This window comes from Camelus dromedarius, chromosome 5 (assembly GCF_036321535.1).
Source record: "Camelus dromedarius isolate mCamDro1 chromosome 5, mCamDro1.pat, whole genome shotgun sequence".
Lineage (NCBI taxonomy): Eukaryota > Metazoa > Chordata > Mammalia > Artiodactyla > Camelidae > Camelus > Camelus dromedarius.
The window spans coordinates 25,228,219-25,244,123 of record NC_087440.1 but is presented as its reverse complement, the minus strand read 5'-3'; the positions used below and the strand labels follow the sequence as shown (position 1 = coordinate 25,244,123).

Sequence of the window (15,905 nt, the reverse complement as noted above, 5' to 3'; positions counted from 1 at the left end):
GGAAAGTACATCGTAGGCTATGCATCAAATTAAATATTAGTACATTTCATAACAGGATTCCGTTAGGATCCTCATTCATAAATTTTTGAGGGTGTAACCAAATGGGCTTGCATTGAATCAAACATTCATGGGGTATTTAGAAAATATTGTTTGATTAATACAATGAAGTGTAACTTTAAGGATAGGCAGGTTAACAGAATACCCTGTGCAAGGATAGATGAAGTCCACAAGACTTCAAACCATAGAGGAAATTGCTTTTTACACTACTGAGAATTGATCCTGAGCCCATGCTGACCTACCTTTTAAATACAAGATGCAAGAAGACTCCCTAGGACATTAAACCCTATCTGAGACTACTTCAATGAAAGAAGCAGTCAAGGACAATGCATTCCAGAATATGTTCTGAGGAAGATTGTTCCCCAGAGATAACGCAAAAAAAGGTTTCAATGGTTAAGTGAGTCTGGGAAGCTCTGTGTTTCTACTCCTTGCAGACTTAAAATGCACATTAGCAAATTAGAGGATCTGAGCATTCCTACACTAGAGAAAACCCTGCTCCACTCCAGCTTTCAATCTATTTAACCACAAAATCCTTCTTCTTTTTTTTTTTTTTAAGTGGTGTGTATTTAAATATCCATGGAATCATAGTTATCCAAATATTGAAGAAGATGTATTTACTCAATCCTGTTGAGTCATTTCCAGTTGTTAATAATCCTAACACCGCTATAAAAATTTACAGAAATGTGTCCTTGAATACGTTCCTAGAATGAAGCTACATACTCGGGACCTTTGTGAAGCACAGTAATTTAAGTGCTTAAATTACCTTAGAAAGAGTGTCAAAGCTTTTTTTTTTTTTTTCCAAGCTATTTAAAATTTGCTTCTTCATTCAAGAATATCCACTCTTTCAAATAGACAGTATTTCAGGGAAGCGTATGGGTCGGCTGTTTTGACCGTGGAAGACATGGTGGAGAATTCATCACTGGCATTCAAAAGGAAGGCGATTATGTCACTACCCCCATTCAGAAATCTTCAATAGGTCCCTATTACCTACTAAATCAAGCACAAACTCCCCAGCCTGCTATTCAATGTCCTTCACAATATGAACCAAATCCTCCTTTCAAAAAAATAATAATAATAATTATTGAAGGCCTCCTATGTTATCATAGCACCATACGGGGCAAAGAGGGAAGATGCTGAAGACAAGGAAAGTGTCCTCAAGAATCTTACAGTCAAACAGGGTAATAACTAAGTCATGTAACCAAGTACTATAGCACAGGGAGAACCTGATGGTCAGAAGAGAGAATCAGAAAAATGTGCAATAGGACTTCAGAGGAAAGAAATTACTTTCCACTAGATGAGCCGGGGGCTAGTGGCAGGGCCACGGCCCAGGCTCCAGGCAGGTGGGCGCTCCACCAGCTGAATCTCCCATTGCTTCGCCTTCCTAGGGATGAAGGCAGGATTGCAAATTTAGGTTCCTCAGCAATCCGATGCCAGCTGTATAGGGTCCGTTTTCAACTATTTTAAAAGCAACTTTAAAGTAAAAAAAATATTTATAATGTTTTATTTACTCTGAACTAAGCATGAAATGAGTCTCATTTTAGATAAATCACATCATTTAATCCCTACTTCCCCAAATCTATTAGATTAGGTATTTATTACTCCCATTTTACAGATATAAAGTAGAGGACTGCCCTTGAAGAGTGACAGAACTGAAGATGTAAAGGCAGATAGGCCTGTGCCTAAGGCTACCTCTTTAACCACTATGCTACATTACCCAGAAGTATCTTATGACCAGGGAAAAAAGTCATTCGCCCAACATGCGTCATGCATTTCTACTTCAACAACTTTGCATGTGCATATGGGTGTTATTCCTCCTCCTCTTCTTCACTGACGGTAGATAGAGGGCCATGGTTCAAACCTCACGGCAGGTAAAAGGAAAACTATCTAGCCTATAGTACCTCCACCAACAGAGAGGTTTGCATGTTGTTCTGGACTCTGTCCTCTTCCCTGCTTCCTACATGTAACCTATCAGTCTTCTCCCCTCCATCTCCACCGTCACTGTCTTAATTCAGCCCTCACCTGCCTTCCGGACTATTAACCCTTATTCTAGAGTTAGTCTTGTTTTAAATGTATTCTCTACATTCTAGAAGAGCTTTTTAAAAAAATATTAATCTCATCATATACTCCTTTCGCTTAAATTTCTCTAAGCGTTACCCCACATCCCAGAGCGGGGCTTCCCTGGAGCCTGGATTAAAAATTCCTATTTCCAGGACCTCCCATGGAGAGCCTGACTTTCTGTGTCTGTGGTCTGCCTGGGAATCTGTATGTACAAGCCCCTTAGGAGCTACTTATCTCCAGGAAAGTTTGGTAAACAGTGCTCTACAGGATTAAGTATAAGCTTCTTAGCGCGGTAAACAAGGATCTTCACAGGCAGCCCCTACTCGCCTCTCCAGCCATCCTCCTCGCAAGCATCCTCTCTCACAAACCACAGTACCAATGTGGTCCTTGCCCTGAATGTGCCATGTTGCTTCACACTTCTGGGCTCTTCCATCCCCTCTGCATACACTCCCCACCTTGTTTACCTGCATACACCAGCTGAAGGCCATCTAGCCTTTAAAAAACCTCCCCAATTTTATGGAGCCTTCCACAGATATTTCAGACAGAATTAATCACTCCCTCTTCTGAAACATCTTACAACCTGTATGTTACATGTAATATTAGGAGCATCTATATTTCTCTGTTTAGATTTCTGAGTTACTCAGAAAGAGGAAAGGTACACATCTTAGGAGCTTTGTGTCTCCAGCATACAGGACAGTGCTTCCCACCAATACACAGTCAATAAATGGTGAATGAAGAGAATATTTGGGGGGTTCCACATTAGTCAGTCACCAAGCTCCACTTTTAAAAAACTAATGCTTATTTAATCCTAGCAATTATCCTATGAGATATCTTAAATACCTTATTCAATGAACACCTTTGTCTACTGAATTTAAGCAATGTATGTGTAGAAGATGGTTCTTTGGGACACTAGGCTACCATCTTCTCAGTCTGCTGGTTTTCCAAATAAAGTCACTATTCCTTCTCCTCCCACCCTCCCCATCCACCCCCCCCCCCCATTTAGAAGAGATCCTCAGACATTGACAGCTTCCTGCCTCCAGGTGTGTGTACCTACCTATCAGCCCCCGGTGTGTGACGATATGTCACAAAAGGACACCTCCAAGGTAGATTCCACAAGCTTTCAATAATGCATGATTTATCAACTTTTCTTCATCTTTCACATTTAGTACATAGAGATTTTGGAGGTTTTATTTTAGTGGATGGCATTTGTTACAAATGTTAGTTGGAAGAAGAAATATGAAATTTTACACTCCTGGTCTACTTTTGTAAATCTTCAAACTTAAAAAAAGATGAATGCCTGATTTTGAGGCCACACTAACATCCCTACCTGGCATCAAGGGTTAAGGAATAAGCGTTTTGATTAAGCAAATAGTCTACTAACTAAAGGGCAACAGTTACACCTTGCACGAATTATCAGTCTGAAGAAACCAGAACCCAGTAAAATATGCTTAGCTGTATAATTCCCCTGAAAATTATTTAGACTTCTGAAATGCATTTCAGGGGAGGGTAGTGGCTCAGCCTCCATACTGATTAACCTTTACTATTCTACTTGTGAAGTATAGAAATTCCAACAGAGATTCTAATTGATTAGATAATGGATAATGGAGAAGTTGCTCTGTGTTTACAAAACACACCTCACACTCAGCTGACTGAACAGTCTTCTGATGTTAATGTACCACCTTCAGTGTCTTACACCTGAATTGTGACAATCTATCACCTTCAGAAAATAAACCCTAAAGCCCAGTTATTTTCTTGCCAAACTAGGAAGAATAAAGTCTCTCCTCGGAAACGAAAGCAAGAAACAGAAAACGTTATCTCACTTCATATTATAACTAGCCTATAAAAATCAAGGAAATAAAAACACTCATGTTACACCTCTGATTTAAAACAAACAAACAAACCCCCAAAACCAAAAAGCCTGCAACCTCTCTCTATATTAAAAGATAAAATGCACAAAAATAAGACCCTTGAATGTAAATGTTAGATTCCTGGAGCTTGAATTTAAAAGATCACCTAATTCAGTCCTGTTTTACAGGTGAGCCGAAGTCTGAAGAGATTAAGGGAATCATCGAAGGCCATGGAGCTAATCAGAGTCAGCAAAGGACAGGACAGCAAAGGACAGGAGGGCAGGGGAACAAAGGAACTAACAGTCACTGGTCCCAGGCAATGTTATGTGCTTAACACGTGGGATCTCGCTTCATATAATCTCCAGGACAACCTTGAGAGTAAGCAGTTTTCCCCCCAACTTTGCAGATGGCAAAACTGAACCTAGCAGATCCTGAATAAAACTAGAATCTGAACCCAGGTCTCTCTGCCTCCTAAGTCTGTGCCCTTTTCAGTGCAACTCTGACCCTAGAGCACAGGCCTCTTGCCTCACAGTCCAAGAATCTAGGAAGAACCTCAAGCAGATGAAAAAGAGCTCAGTACAAGGCTCTGCTTGCATCACCCCAAATAAATTACACCTGCTCAAAAGAAAACTATGAAAAAACTGGAGGGCATATGTAGGAAATCAACAAAAGCATGTGGGGCCTAAAAATTCAAGAATTACTTCCAGACTCTTCACCTGTATGTGAAGATCAATGACTCCCGCCAAGGTCAATCTCATCCTGCACAAGGAATACAAGGGAAACGGACCCTGAGTTCATTGTGGGAAATATTTGCTACATTAAGCAATTTCCCTTATTATGTTACATTACACTCCATTAAAAGACTTACATCCATACACTTACTTTTGTATAGATAACATAAGGAAAAGAAATCCTGTGTCCTAATTCTGACCATGTGTCTATAATTTAAGACAACATTAAAGAACAAATAAGACAAATCCCAATTTAAGTATTATCTTAAAATTCTACTTAAAAATAAGAATCTAAAATTTAGGACCCCTACCTATAACCAAAATAATTCTAAGTTTGAGCTCATGGCCCATTGACTTATTTAAAGCAATGTTGCATACAACAAAATTTCAGTAAAAGAAAATAATTTTTATTATCTCTTAAGGATGTCACAGTATCTTATCAAATGTATCAATACGTTAAAAAAAATAGTTCCTTTATTTTTAGGCACACAAAACATAGCTGATAAGCACAAACTTTGGATCAATTTGTCCACCTTAGAAAGAGAAAAAAGTAAAATCTGTGCATTTTGTTGATTCAGAAGTGGACCCACTATTGCTAGAAAGCCACATAAGTGATAATCTCTGCTTTGGAAAAGCAGGGAGAGAGACCAGGAACCAAATGACTACAACACAAAATGTGAAAGATGCTATAATAGAGGTAGAAGGTGCCAGTAGGGTGCAAAGAAGAGAATACTGGCTTATGCTTGGGCAAATCAGGAAGGCTTCCTGGAGGAGATGACATTAGAATTAGATTTTCCTCAGTAAGAATTTGCTAGGCAGAAGGGAGACAGGGACATACTTCCTTTTTCCTTTAGGTCTCCCTCCCTTACTTCCGTTATCAAGACCTGGCTTTCCAGCAAGCTGAGGGACCTTATTGCTATATAAAAGGGATTGTAAAATGGTTTACTTTCATTTTAATGAGGAATTCGATTTTAGTAAAATTCCATAGTTGTTTTCTCGCAGGTCATTATAAAGGGAGTGAGTGGCTCGAGACTGCCGAGAAATAAATCTGGTAGATAAAAATGGTTTATATTATTGTCTGCTGTGACATCAAAATATTTTTAAAGGCCAAATTAAAAACAAATGCCAACATAGGAAGATGAATAAAAAGTTATTTTCCCATTACCCCACTCCCCCCAAAAATAAAAACAATAAGAATTTCAGGGAATTTTCTAAGGGTAGAAAAAAAGACAGAGGAAAGGGAGAAAATAACATGGCGTCATTAGAGACTATTCTCCGGAAGTAAAGACAAGACAATGAAGGGGAAAAAGAGAACACATGTATTACAATGTATAGCACCATAAGGCCGTGTCCGATGCTCTGGAGGGCTTCAACAAGTACTGTTCAGCCAAAAATCAATTGAAAAATCAGCATGATAACAGAGCATGAGTTGCCCTATAATAGCCTTAAGACCCCCAAGGCTATGCAAGTCCCTTTCATCTGCCACACTGCACCGACTCAAGGGGACCCTCCCTCACTTCCCCTCCCTGAGCGCTGGGCCCGGCTGCCTTTCTAACCTACTGCTCTCCCTCCCTTAGAAAGGGGAGCTGACAGGACTGACGATGTTTTAAAGTGGTTCTAAAGAATTTTTGTTCTTTCTGCTTTATTCTTTATCTTCTCTGGGTATCTGCACTCAAATTCATCCTACAGTATCAGTCATAGGCTCCTTCCGCAACACGAAATGGTCAGGCATCACCTCTGAATAACCTCACAACCGTCTCCTGTTTTGGACGCATTAACTAATGTACGTGAAACTGCCCCTTAATAAAATCCGAGTTCAGGTTTATGCAAATATGACATGTAAGCAGTTCACAGCATTGTTATAAATATACATACACCGTTCATTCCAAGATCTCATCTCAATATTTCTTCAATCACTTCCTCACAATGTCTGGTTTGTTCAATTTATATTTCTACTTGGCATTTGGTGCAAACCCCCAAAGATAAGATACATCTGTCCCTTAGTCACAAATCTTGGCATTTTTTACCTTAACTCAATCGTGAAATGATTGGTTGAGAATTACCTTGCTTATTAGCAGGATTTCCTCACAATAAAACATTTTATTTCCAAACTTTTGAATGTGACATGAGAGGTACCGTCTCAGTAGTGACATACTAAAGCTTAAGGAGGACGTATAAACACCCTGATCCGTGTGAGGGAAGGAAAAGCTAATTGGAAGTCAGCTTCCCTGTGATTATCAGCTTGTTTATGGGGAGGGAGGACTCCTCTGAATGGCACTGTAAATTCATCCCTGATTATCGCGTTAAGACCGAAGCTCATTTCCACAAGCTCCCCTAAAGCCCCCCACCCAATCCATGTTGTTTAGTTACAAAGGGTTGTGCACTGTTTTCAAAGAATGACAGTTTCTCATGCTTTGATTTTCTCCAGCTTCAAGAAAAACTAATCAGTTGCACAAGCCAGTTGTCAGATTTCACTTCCCTCATGGCAGAAAGCACACATATTCATTGTCTGCTATAAGAATAAATTTTAGTAATTTTTCCCCATGTCAATATGAATATTAGACTGACCCAATTAATATGAAATGCTTCTATGCTGCTGGAACAGACAGTGCTACAGAAAGAGCCATTTGCACAACCTGTTCATGATTATGGGCCATAAGGACACAAAGATGGCTCACACATTTGTGGACCATCTGAATTCTTATACGGAAAGGGGAGGCGGGAGGGGGAGCGGCATGACGTTAGCTTGACTGTCGTGGGTCATGTTTTTTAATCCGGAGTATTGGACATGTAACACAGCAACAAGAGCTGATCATTTTGTTTAATCACCTTTTGGATCTTTGCCAGATGGTCTCTATTGAGAGCGCTGCAAACAGAGAGAGATGAACTGCATCTAACACGCCACCAGAGCTTTCCCGTAAATGTCTGAGAACTGATTCCAACAAGAATTTAGTCTCAGAGCAGAAAGGGATACATTTAAAAACTATGTGCATTAACTATACTTTTCCCCATAGAACCCTCACTTGGCATGAATAATTTACCTACTCTTATGCTAATGGGATCATGAAAGTATCCCTCTGTCTTTAGTGCAGCTATTCTCAGCTTTCAGTAATTACCCCACCCAGTGAAAATAACATGGCTTCTGCACTGAACGGCCGACTAGTACCTGACGATTAGAAAGATCATGGCTGACACTGGACTGGTCCAGAACTGGACAGAGAAGCCCTCGTAGCCCAAGGAAGAGCACAGACATCAAGTAACACTGGTCACGGCGGGGAACACGTGGGGGTAGAAAGTGGAGCAAAAGGGGGAAGAGAAACATTTTCCATCAGCAAGCTTTCCTTTCTCTGACTTGTTATCAAGGTTTTACACAAGTAAAAATATGTGCCCTTTCACATGATTAAGTGTAAAAGACATTCACGACAAGATTCGTTTGGAAGGGAAAAAAATAGACAACAGCTAAGATAAAGAGCTAGAGTTCTCTTGAAAGCACATCTGCATTAGGTATGTATTTTATCCAAATTTTTAAAAAATCTAAATAGTGGAAAATCCCCTGCAGTTTGATTTTTGGAGGGGAAAAAAGATGACCCCAAAAAACAAAAAACAAAAAAAAAACAAAAAAGATTACTCTTTTTCCACCTCTGTCCACAAAACTCCATGTTAGGTAGTTCACTGTGTAAAAATTATCAGGCTAAAACATCTGGGAAAGAAAGCTATGAAACAGCAGGGAACGTGGCTGGTTTATTGTTTATCTTTTGTTTATGAGGCAGTATTCAAGTTTAATTACTACTCTAAATTAAAGTCTAACTGGCATCAGGAGACATCCCTTTACATGACTAAGTTAAAAAAAATCTAGAAATCCCAACTCTGGTTTTTTCAAGTAAGTTGATACATATAGGAAGAAATTACTCAAAATTAACAGCAATTATAGAAAGCTTTTAAGCATTTATGGGCACCATTACACGCTTCTAGAGCATTTATTTATTAGAAGAGTTTAATTTTATTTCTAATGGTTGCTATTCTAAAAAGTCCTAAGAAAATCAACAGAAATTATCGGGATGTTTGATGATGGTTAAAGGGTAGTATTCTTTTTCGACTTTATTTAGGGGAGCAAAAAGAGAATGAAAATGCAACATGAATATGCTATATACACCAACTTCTGCGGCAATGTTCAATTACCAATTACATTCTCGGTGAATTTTTTGCTACAATTAGGAGCACAGGAAGGAAGAGAAATGTCACTGTATTTATCATAACAGTAAGTGACCAGTTTTGGATGAACTTAGCTCTAGGAAAAATAAAAGTTAAAAGCAACTAGCAAAAGATTATGCCAGATGGCATCTGTCATACTGTATTTAGGGTTATTTTAAAGAGATTGCCGCCACTATGAAAACATTCCATTGACAGAGTTTCCCTAGACTGAATAAGAAATCCCAGTAGAACAGATTCAGGACCCACCGTAAGTGGGTTTGAGGTTTTCTCCCTCCTCCTTTAAATGTATAAGTGGAATGTTTTGGTGGAGGAGAATACTATTTCATGTATTATACAACTCAAAAGTGTAATCCTATATCAGATTCTCGTTTACCTATAAAATGCTTACATTAAATATACAGTGGGTATTTTTAGATTTCAACACCGTGATTGCTAAAGAACTGTGTGATAAATAAATAAATATCTAGCTATGGAATTCTGGTCTCCTTGCCTGGACAGCAGACAGGGACATAGAGGGGTTTGGTAGGTGGCTGAGTTGAGGGGAGCTAGGCTGGCTTGTTACAGCCCTGTGTCCTGAAGGATTCGACACACAGAGCTGCTAGAATGCGAATGTATTTAGGTTGCACTGGGTCTGGCAACAGTATGGTTAACGTGCGTGTGGTGTGCAGTGTGAGCTCAGCAGTTACTGGGCCAACTGTCTCGGTATTTCTGGGAATCCTGCCTATTCACAGTGCAGGGATTGTTCAATTGCTGCAAAATGTACAAAATGAATTTTACAAAAATGAATTGTAAGGAAGGCCCCATTACAACGATTTTACAGCAAAGATGTCAACATCAATTTTTCTTTCATGCCTAGCTAATGATTAAAACAGCATATTCCATTTGCCTAAGACAATTTATTTCATATTGGCACATCAAAATATTGAAATACAAAGTTATCTTTACTCTACCCTCTTTATTCATTGCCGCTGAACCCATACCATTGTTCAAACCAGGAAAAATAAAACAAACTTGGCACGAAATACTTAAAACAAAGGCTCATCAATATTCTCCAATTTGTCAACATCTCAATTACAGCACTGGAAAAAATGTAAATTTCATGTGCTCGAAACACTGAGGGGTCTATTCTCTTGCCAATTCACATGCGTAACTCCCATCAGCGTTAATGGGAGTTACACAAACCCATCAATAATAATAATACTTTGTACATATATTGTGCCTTTCATCTAAGGCTCTCAAAGTGCTCTATGAACAAGGGGGCTGCTTCCTAGTCTTTACTCTGGCAAAAAAAAAAAAACCCCACAATGAAATACAAAGCAGCTTTTGACTCAGCAGGTACAGAATTAGGGACCCCAAGCCTTATTATCATTCCCATTTTACTGATGGGACACCACACACAAAAAGCACCAGTTCCTTCCCCAGAGCCCCAGTCTGCACCCTAATTCTATCCCGGAAAAAATAGATTTTTTTTTCCTTCATTCTAATGTGACTCACAAGATAAACTCCCTCTCTTTGGCTGCTTTGAGCAAAAGAAATCAGAGTGAATGAAAGTCTGGTTCATATTTATATAGTTTACTGCTAGGCATGTGCTGTGTGAAAGATACAGTAAAGTCAGGTTTCACATTTTATCAAGTTTGTTTCTTACAATATTTAAAAAATTTGATTTTCTTCTCCTCCTTTGTGTTTGTTGCACTAAGGAGAAAACACTAAGGAGAAAAAGATGACCTTTCGCCTGTGTAACTATGGCTCTTTCACTATCAAGTCATAAAATAATGAGATATTTTTAGGTTCCAAGTTAAAGATTTATATGAATCATTTTAGTAAAAATAGTCACAAAATTACAAAGCAACATAAATGCATGTATTGTTTTATAGCATATGGCTATTAAAGTTTAATTTAAAATGTGTATGAAAACATTGTATTTAGTACAATTCATCCCTATTTTTTCTGTTTATCGTAATTTGTTTTGAAACTGAATCATTTTACAGTTTTCCATATGCCTGTTGTGCTAATAAATTCCGAATAAGCAAGAAAACTCTTTTCTAAACTACAAACTTGGTTTCCAGCGACACACTCTAATATATTTAATACAAAGAGCATAAATTTCCTTCCTAGGTTTTCCATTATACGTCAACCCTAAGATTTAACCTGGGATAAGCATATGTGATTTCAGTCAATATCTCTGTTGACTTTGCCCTGAAGCAGATAATTAATCTTTCCCACGGAAAGCTACTCAGAACAATTTGGTGGGACAAAATATCTTGAAAACATATTTAAAAGACTAATATGGGTATGAGGATGACAAAATGCACTCGTCTGGCCTTCAAAATTTAGAGTCTTTTATGAAAAACAGAAGACCCTTAAACATGTGTTTTGGAGCCACTGATGTGGTAAGCCAGGTAGGAAATTCTCCACACCAACACAGTCTCCATTTTAAAGGAATCGTAGCTTTTTTTTTTTGGTCCCTCACACTTTAATACAGTAAAATGACTGACTTCCTAGTATTCAAACACATAAGCTACCATGTCCATTCTTTAATCCCACAGAGATATGATTAAAGGAACAAAATCCTACAGGGATCAGATCCTTCAACATGGCATAAGCGGGTGCAGCTACCCACAAGATCAAGGTCTGTGCATATGGTTTCTACCCCGTGTCTCAGCCTCGGAGCTTTTCTCTTTCCTGACCAGAAACAAAAGCGAAATCAACAAGCAGGCCAAACGAACCAAAATGATAAAACTCTATGCCTTGTCCGTTGCCGCAACTGTTCTGGGCTCCAAACCCCAGGGTCTTCTCTCTTTGCCTCCCCTCCTCTCTGGTCCTCTCCTGCCACCTCCCCGGCCATAACTCAGCCAACCCAACAGAACCAGTCAGTTTTAAATTTCAGTTGGGACCTTGGTGACCTGTTAATGAATCTACAGAGAGGAGAAAAACTCACAGTGTTGAGTTATGCCTGGTGTTGCTAGCTGACTTGGAGTCAGAAATGCTTGAAGCGTTAACGTAATTGCAAGAATGTGAAAAATGAAGCGCTGGGCTCCTGAGCAGAGGGAAAGGTCAAAGTGAGCCTCGCACACAACAAGTCTTTGGAAGATAGCCTCATTAGACCATTGCGTCTGCTTCTCCTTCTCCCTCTTTTGTCCTGTGTTTAGGGTGTTCTGTTTTTATCAATAGACACACTTCCCCTGTTGTGGCACAGTAATTTGGGGTGGTAGGGAGGGTGGAGTCATAGAAAGCTTTTCAGATTTAACCACATAGAGAAGTCCTTCTCCAAGACATGGAGACACAATTAAGCCACTGCATTGCAGATCACTGAATTTACATACACGTCATTTTCAAAATGCCTTATAGGTTAGTTTTCTTAGATACATCTAAACTGGTCTAATCAAAACAGTATAGGAGGCTTAAATAGATGCAGTTCACAAGTGCTTCCACAATTTACTGATGGTATTCATTTCTGTTAGTTCCAACACGCTTAAACCTAGATTCTAAGTTGGACGCGTGCACAAGTTAATGGCGTCCCAGAAGAGACATTTTTTTTCTGGACTCTTCTGGAATATTAGGAATCCAAAATCCATGGCCAGAAACTTGGAGCAGTGGCACTCACCTTACATCAACTACCCTCTTTTAAATGGCATATATGACTACAGCTGAAGCTGTTAAACTGTCCTCCACTTGGAAGACTGTCTAATGCTTAAATATTGTGGCCATAAACACAGTCATAATAGAGATGAAATAGACCTAGGAGATCAGACACCATCTAATGTAAAGTATTAAAAAGTAAAATCTATACACTTTCCTGGCCCACATTCAATAATGCATCTTCCTTTAAATTATCATTTTAGCCATAGAAGAGTCATCCCTCCCAATATATAATTGCTCTCTGTGCAATAGGTGAGTTTTAAATGGTAAAATGTATTCTAAATTACTCTAGGCTTCCGTGGCATCTGGAGTTGATGTCCCCCTTGCCTTCTGATTATTCTAATTTTTAGGATTTGAGACAAAAGCCCCCATGTCAGCTGAATGGAAATGGGGACAAATAAGCTTCTAAGAATTTCAAAATCCATCTTCCCAAGATACGATTCCATGTAAAATTCGCTCAGTACTTTGGAGCTAATAAAACAGATTTTTGCATCATGTGTGCTTTAGAGGCATCATTGCTTGATTCCAGAAAACCCTTATAGTTGATATCCCAAATAAAATATCCCATTTATAGTATAATTCAAACTACTGCATCTCAGCAGCAAAGAAGATTCTGTCATTCTATTTACTTAACACAGAAATAAAGTGTAGATAACCAAATTTGTAAAAGAATTGGCAGAACTAATTGATTGTTATTGTAATGCCTGCTTAAAGATTAGACATCTCACTTTGGTTTTCTTTTCTTTTCTTTTTTTTTTTTTTTTTTTGGTAAGTAATGTAAGTTAAGGAGAAGAAATACTGTCTCCCTAAAGAGCAGCTGATTATATTCCCTAACCTGCTACTCTCCTGTTTACATGGAGGCAGACATATGGACAGCATGAAATACTGACGCTATTTTAGTCAGGCCCACTTTGCACGAGGAAAATGCTTGACCTTTTACCTTGCTCACTGCTGTTGTCTCCACTCTGGGATGCATGGCCCCCACTTGAGGGCCCCGGGGTGCCTGCTGAGTGGGTGGAGGTTGCATCATCGTGGTCTCGCCAAGATGCAGGATTCTGATGTCAGGAGGCCAAGGAATTTTCCCACAGTTACCATTTCAGCCATAAATGAGGAACCAAGAGGAAAAGTGCAGAGAGAGACAAAAAATGTGCACATATTAGTATTTGCGGAACGAGGCATATATCAATGCCACGTTACAGTATGTTGTCCTTTCAGTAATAGGTACCAAAAAGAAGAAAAGATGCTCTAGAATCTTGATGAGGTGATGTTTACATCGGTATATACATCTGTTAAGACCAAATGAAATAGATACTTAAAATGGATGCATTTTATTATATACAAATTATATCTCAATACAGTTCATTTTTAAAGTTAGAAAAAAGCCTACTCAAAAATCTAAATGTCTATTATCTTAACTAGGCCACACTGTCCCAAGAAATAAGTCTCAATTCACTTGGACACCAAATACTTCAGAACATTAACATCTACAAAACCCAAAGACTCTTTTAAAAAATTCACAGACTGGAGAATGTATGGGACAGCCCTTCACATCAAATGCATGCCCTGAAGCAGCCTGAATTAACTCTCAAAATTATCATCAACTGATTATACAACCAACAGATACAATAATATTAATCACTGCATCAATACCTTCTGCTTTAATTGGCACAAACAACAATCAGAAAGTGAAAGAACTATGAACTGTTATCCGTCTAATAAACTGGATAGGACTTCCATTTGAGCTGCATGGAAGATTTAAAAGTCACAGAACAGTGCTTTTTTCCTGGAAGAACTGCTTGTTTTAAAGGACATGTAAGGTAAGCCGAGAGTTACAGCTCATGCTACTTTGCTGAGTGTATTCTTCTCCTGTTTCTCCTCCCCTTTCCTGATCATTCCCAATACCCTGCTGTTGCTTAAAGGAAAACAGGAATTCTAATGTACAGGAAAGACTTTATCAGCACCACATGAAGGCAGGCAAGAGATGGAATTTCCTCTGGCAGAAACAGAGAGTAGGAACAGCACGTGAAACAGACCAGCCTTAAGGCCAGGGCTGTACACTTGTCACCTCTATGCGATGACTTCAGCTAAGCCCACAGATCTACTGGCCAACAAATTCATTAAGGGGGGGTGGGTGGGTGCAGGCAATACTACCAGGGCAAAATAATAAAAGTAACCCATCAATTTCCCAAAGCACACTATTTCTTCTTACAAGAATCGGTAAATAAGAATTCAGACAGACCGACGTGCCTATAGGCAACAGCAAACATCCTGACCATCTGAAAGCAATCTTGCCATGTTGTCATTATAGTTTATCCAGAAAAAAAAAACAAAACACTCTATTATTTTTCTCAAACTCAACTCTATAAGGTACAAATAGAACAAAAGCTTTACCAAAAATAAAATCAAGAAACCAAGGTGAGACAAAATAGGGGACTATTCTCACAACAAAAAACTTATCTTTTTTCCTCTACAGATCTGCTACAAGCAACTGTAAATTAATATTTAGCATTTTTGATAGATGGTGAAATGACCCGAAGCTCGAGAGATTAATAACATCTATATCAAATAATGCTGCTGGCACTGCTACCAGGCAAGCAATTGATTCAAAGGGAAAACCTTAAGCAGAAATTTTATGACTATAAATAAGGCACAGGTATAGATCTCTAAAGTAAAGATACGTCCAGAAAGTAGATCAGGGAATGAAGTTGAGCAGAATGAAATGAAAAGCAAGGTTCTCTGCTGCCTGTATTGAGACAAAGTCATGCCTGTGATGTCTCTTTTTATCAGTTAGAAACCACTCCAATAGTTTCAAGCTAAAAGCAAACAGAATACAGGGGCTCTTCAAGCTTTGCAGCCTCTTCGTGTCAGCTGTTTGCCGCATGGTAATCAGATAAAGGGCTAGAAGAATTACATGGGTAAAAAAAAAAGAAAGAAAGAAACAATAGCATGGTGTGAGTTTAGTCCTGCAACAACACTGGCCGGAGCCTTCTTTTCAAAAATGCAATTACTGCAACACAGTCACCTAAGCTAAACTTCCCAGTGTACGCAGCAAGGGATGTGAGTTTTATGCACTGCAGCCTTTTTATGAAGCTGGCTGCTATAAAAGCTCCTTACCCCTCATGAAAATTACAATAATTAACCACTAACACCTCAACTATGTTTTAAGGCAAATGTCATCCAAAAGCTATTACATAATCGTTCGAACGAAGCTCGAGTGCATTTTTTCTGTTTGGGCGCTACAGTGACTTGAAGGAATGGAGGAGAAGGGCTTCCTGCAACTGAAAGCACTGGTTTGTCCCTATGGGTCAAACCTGTACTGAGTTCTAAAGTCAAGCCTCACCAGTTTATAGTTCAGCTGACT

At 38.9% G+C, this 15,905-nt stretch overlaps 1 protein-coding gene across 5 annotated transcripts in view; it reads right to left on the bottom strand.

Moving 5' to 3' along the window:
- Positions 1–15,905, bottom strand: part of MEIS2 (Meis homeobox 2) — a 195,054-nt gene that overhangs the window by 165,602 nt on the left and 13,547 nt on the right. For all 5 annotated transcript variants that reach the window (XM_064485756.1, XM_064485760.1, XM_064485759.1 and 2 more), the window contains one exon: positions 13,485–13,599. In XM_064485756.1, coding sequence (XP_064341826.1) covers positions 13,485–13,599 — 115 coding nt within the window. The remainder of the gene's footprint in view (positions 1–13,484; positions 13,600–15,905) is intronic.